Raw genomic sequence first — 5,283 nt, forward strand, 5'->3', positions numbered from 1 at the left:
TCCCCCTTTCTCTATTCAACATGCATCCAAAACAGAAAAGGAGCATATGTCACTCTGTGTATCCCCCACCACATGAACACATCACCATGTCCACTCCTGGTTAAGTTGTGCACCTTCATCAAAGAAGGGCGTGTGTATATAAATTTTTTTTTTTTTTTTTTTTTTTTTTTTTTTTTACATGACCGGGGGAAAATGAGCACGTTGTGATCGGCCATGTTGTTGTCATGCATGCTGTGATCGGGCAGGTAGTGCACACGCTGGTGGACCCCCCTTTCTCCTCCTCATTGATGCATCTCAATACTTCGTAGCGAAGCCAATGCCCTGTGGTTGCTTTAGAAGTGGTCCATATTGGGGGGCATATGCCCTTGGGAAAATTCAACTAAAAGGAAAAAAAAAAAAAAAAAATGATAAGGGGAGAAAGTAAAAGGAAATGTTCTGGTGTTATATGAAGTGTGGGTTGTACACCTACCAAGTGCCTGTGGTCTCTGCACGTTCGATGGTTCCTCTGTTCCCCGGCTCGCTTAAAATTCCTGCGCACTCTTCTACAACGCACTTTTTCATTTAAAAAAAGAAAAGGCATAACGGGGGAAGCACCGTGGAGTGCACCTCCCAAGTGTATTTCTCCACCCCCCCCCCCCAACAACATTTCTTGCATTTCCACTTCCACTTCTCATTAGGAAAAAAAATTTTTAAAGAGAGCATCGGTTTGCATCTCTTGTAGGGCTATTCTGCCAACATTGCATTTATAGGGCCATTTTTTTTTTTTTTTTTTTTTTTATTCTTTGGACCATGTCCCTGTTGCAACACAACGTGCATGCTCAAGAGTGGAACCCCTGTGTGTGGAGTCCGCTTTGCCACGGTGGGGCATCTGCGTTATGTCTCCCCTGGCCTATATGACTGGTAGCCACAACGCGTCGTCTCTTCGTTGCATCGTGTGTTCGTCTCTTCATTTTCGCCCCACACACCAAATGGGCGCGCGCGGAGGCACGTTCATATGGATCGGTTGCCTCCTCTTTCTCCTCCTCCTGGTCACACAAAATGGCACGGCGAAACGCACAAGGGGTGGGCACACACCGCCTTTGTTACACACAAAAGGGAACCCTGTCCCATGGGAAAAAAAAACCAGTAACATGTTCATCAGGTGCAACGACATGGGCATCTCTACACCCCAAAGTGAAAGACGAGTCGGTCGATACAGATCATTCAAAGTGAAGGGAAGTGGCAAGGAACAGTCGATGAGGAAATTGTCCACAGAACAATATTACGATGTTGGAATTCTCGGGTGTGGAGTCGGGGGACACGCCGCAGCAATTAACGCCATGGAAAGAGGATTAAAAGTTATTATTTTCACAGGAGACCAGGATAGCATTGGAGGGACGTGTGTGAATGTTGGGTGCATCCCAAGCAAGTCACTGCTATACGCCACGGGTAAGTACCGAGAATTAAAGAATTTCGCAAAGTTGTATACATATGGTATTTACACGGATGCATTCAACAAAAATGAAAAAACAAATCCAGTAGAGAGAAACCAGTTGTTAGCTGAAACTATTCATATGGACATAGGAAAGTTAAAGCAGTATACACAAAATGTTATTAACAAATTGAAGGGAGGAATTGAAAATGGATTAAAAAATTATAAATTTTACAAAAATTCTGAACATGTACAGGTAATTTCCGCACATGTGCAGGTAATGCATGAACATGTGCACGTAATTCATGAACATGGTCATATAATAAACAAAAATATTATTAAAAGCCAAAAGAGCGGAAAGGAATACAAAGTGAAAAATATAATCATCGCAACAGGGTCTACTCCAAACATTCCAGACAATATAGAAGTGGATGAAAAAACTGTTTTCACTAGTGACCAAGCAGTGAACTTAGAAGGACTACAAAAATATATGGCCATAATTGGCATGGGCATAATAGGTATTGAATTCACCGATATATACACAGCCTTGGGGTCAGAAGTTGTCTCCTTTGATTATTCTCCTCAGCTGTTACCATTGCTTGATGCAGACGTGGCAAATTATTTCGAACGCGTCTTTATTAAGTCCAAGCCGATGCGTGTTCACCTGAATACGTGCATTAAGTATGTGAGGGCGGCCAGGGGTGGCCAGCCGGTCATCATCGGGCACAGTGAAAGAAACGACAACAAGGAGGAAGAAGCAGCAGCTACCCCAGGTTACGAAAATAATCACATTAGGGAAACACGTGTGGACAGCTGTTTAGTGGCTACCGGGAGAAAACCCAACACGAAGAACATGGGACTTGAACAGTTACAAATACAAACGAATAAAGGATACGTCTTGGTGGATGAACACTTGAGGGTGCAGAGGGCGGATCGTCAGGGGGTATACGATAATATATTTTGCATAGGAGATGCCAATGGGTTGCAGATGTTAGCACACACGGCGTCGCACCAAGCATTGAAGGTGGTCGATTGGATAACCACCAAGGGGGGGGTAGAAGAAGACCAGCAGCAAAGAGACAACGCTGACCACTCGAATGATTGCCATACCAACTGGGCTCGTAAACCAATCACATACAAAAACATCCCATGGGTGTGTTACACTACCCCTGAAGTAGCATCCGTGGGACTAACAGAAAAGGAAGCCAAGAAGATATACCCCCCGGAGAACGTCGGCACAGAAATTTCTTTTTACAAAGCAAACTCTAAAGTCCTGTGTGAAAATAACGAGGTGAGCTTTCCGGAGCTCTTAAAAAATAATTCTTATAACAAGGGAAAGTACAACCATGTAGACAATACGAGTGGGATGGTAAAAATTGTTTTCCTGAAGGACACGAAAGAAATTTTGGGTTTGTTCATTGTGGGTAGTTATGCTTCCATTTTGATTCACGAAGGGGTACTGGCTTTGAACCTACGGCTGTCCGTGATTGACTTGGCGCACATGGTGCACTCACACCCCACCATCAGCGAGGTCCTCGACACGGCCTTCAAGGCCATCGCGCGGGTGCGCACGCACTGACGAAGGGGTTGGCTAGACTTGCTGCCCGTTCTATGCGGCTATGACCTTTTGTACACGCGTGTGACCCCCTTTTTTTTTTTTTTTTGCATCCCCTTGTAACTGCTAATTATCTGTGCGCGTGGTGGGTGAGGCGGCCATACCCCCGCACGTTGCTTCACGGAACCACGAATCGTGTGAACAGGTCCCTCTCTTTTAACATAACTTATCCCCGTCGACGGGTCGAAAAGTAGACTCAAATTTTAAGGTAAAAAAATCGGTTCAAAAGTCGGTTCAAAAGTGGGTTTAAAAGGTAGGGTCAAAGAGGTGACCCCCAAATCGGTTCCCCGCCGCCCCTCTTGCTGCCCCGCGCAACTACACATTGCAGGGCTTAAAAATGTTAAAGTTATCACTGGACGTAGAAACGACCACGCCTGGGTAGAGGGGGTGGAACTTGGCATCTGTGATGAACTTCTGGTTCAAATGTTCGAAGAGAAGTTGGTCAGGGTACTTGCTCAGGCCAAACTCTAACGACTCAGTCTCCACAGACAGATCCCAAATGGAAATAGAATTGTCTAGGCTAGCAGCCAAAATCACATAAGCATCATGGCAATCCCACGACACAGCTGAAATGGGTCGCTTATGAAATTTTAATGCACCAACAGAAGTGGACACATTCCTGACGTCCCATATCTTCACGACAGAATCATCTCCTCCTGAGGCAATTAAAAAAGGAACCTTTTCATTCCATGCTATAACATTTACATCTGATGCATGTGCTTCTGCTATATGTATTTGTGTAGAATCATTCCTTCCATCCGTTTCATTTTTCTTATTTTTTAAGTCTCGTGAATCAACTATACGCACACTTTTATCGGACGAGCACATGGCGAACACATGGCCGAACCCGTTTCCTCCTTTAACCCACTGTACATCTTCAATGCTGTGTTTCTTTTTCCCTTTTCCCTTTCCTCCACTCCTGTCGTCGCTTTGGTCAGCAGCAACCTCGATGTTGCACTTTTCATAAGCCCACTTGTCGTTATTGTCAGGCAACCACAGAAAGAGCTGCCCATTATTATCTCCACTTAAAAGCTTCGCCGCATGAACAGGGTTCCAGTCTAAACTAAACCCTTCAGTGGTGTGCCCGTTGAACACATGTAATGGTTTGTTCACCACCTCCTCATTGTATGGTCGCTCATCAACATGTCTCATCTCCTCAGATAATTCATAAATGTATACATTACTATCCTCACACCATGTCGCAATGAGGGAGTTTATTTTTTTGCATGTCTTTATTCTGTTTAATCCTCCGTATGGGTGCTTAATCGATTTACACACAACTTGTTCCTTCTTGCGACCCGCATCAGGGGCGTGCACTCCGTTTGCTTTTTTTTCCCTCACCAAGTCTCCTTGCGCGGAGCCTCCATTGCCGTGGCCGTAACCATCGCCGCTATGTTCGTCGCTGTCCCCGTCGCTATCCTCGTCACTATCCTCATCACTATCCTCGTCCCCCGCCTTGAGCTTGTTCAGGTTGTCCCACCTGAGGAGGTATATTTCATTTTGGTTCCCCTTGGCAGCTTGGCTTCCCGCCACGCAGGTGATCTGCAGTGGGTACGTCACGGGGGAGCATCCCCCCTCCTTCTTCTTGGCGTCTCCTACCGAGGGGTGGCCTTCACCATGCTTGTTCAGAATGAAGTCGAGGGACAAACAGGGCCAGGGGGTCACCGGGCTGAAGAGCATGTCGTATGCCTCCTCATCTACGTCCAGTTTCTCCTCCACTTTGCCATCCATCTTGCGCGGGCGATGTGGGGAGCCGGGGGGGGGGGGGGGGAACAGAGATAGGAAACGCTTTCCTTGTGCTCGCGCTGTCCGCGTCGTCACTTGGCCCCGTCGTCACTGGCGAGTCAACTCCCCGGTTGCAGTTATCCAGCCGAAGAAGAGGACACGCGAAGAAAAAAGCTCTCACTTCGTTGTTGCCCCCTTGATCTGCTCATAATCTTGCGGGGGAAAATAAAACCACGGGATGGTTCACTGGCGCAGGCCTTCAAATCAACAAAAAAAAAAAAAAAAAAAAAAAATATACATATACATATACATATGCATATACATATACATATATGTATGTATACATATGTTGGTTGTTAGGTTGCCCTAAATTTTTTTTTTTCGTCCGGAAGAGATTCGCAAAGAGAACCACCACGTCGATTCTGCTCCGCACTCGAACGAACAGACGCTGCCCTACATGCTTATAGGGACATAACCATACCATGATAAAAAAAAAAAAAAAAAAAAAAAAAATACGTCTCCCTAAATGTAA

At 45.6% G+C, this 5,283-nt stretch overlaps 2 protein-coding genes across 2 annotated transcripts; one reads left to right on the forward strand and one right to left on the reverse strand.

Moving 5' to 3' along the window:
* Nucleotides 1–1,130: 1,130 nt before the first annotated feature.
* AK88_01221 (uncharacterized protein) lies at nucleotides 1,131–2,990 on the forward strand (the record flags this gene model as incomplete). The annotated part of the gene is made up of 1 exon (XM_012478857.1): nucleotides 1,131–2,990. The coding sequence occupies one exon, from the start codon at nucleotides 1,131–1,133 to the stop codon at nucleotides 2,988–2,990; it is 1,860 nt and encodes a 619-aa protein (XP_012334280.1).
* Nucleotides 2,991–3,341: 351 nt separating this feature from the next.
* Nucleotides 3,342–4,757, reverse strand: AK88_01222 (uncharacterized protein; the record flags this gene model as incomplete). The annotated part of the gene is made up of 1 exon (XM_012478858.1): nucleotides 3,342–4,757. One exon carries the CDS (start codon nucleotides 4,755–4,757, stop codon nucleotides 3,342–3,344), a length of 1,416 nt encoding a protein of 471 aa, XP_012334281.1.
* Between the last annotated feature and the right edge of the window lie 526 nt (nucleotides 4,758–5,283).

Source organism: Plasmodium fragile, assembly GCF_000956335.1.
Source record: "Plasmodium fragile strain nilgiri unplaced genomic scaffold supercont1.10, whole genome shotgun sequence".
NCBI classification, from domain to species: domain Eukaryota; phylum Apicomplexa; class Aconoidasida; order Haemosporida; family Plasmodiidae; genus Plasmodium; species Plasmodium fragile.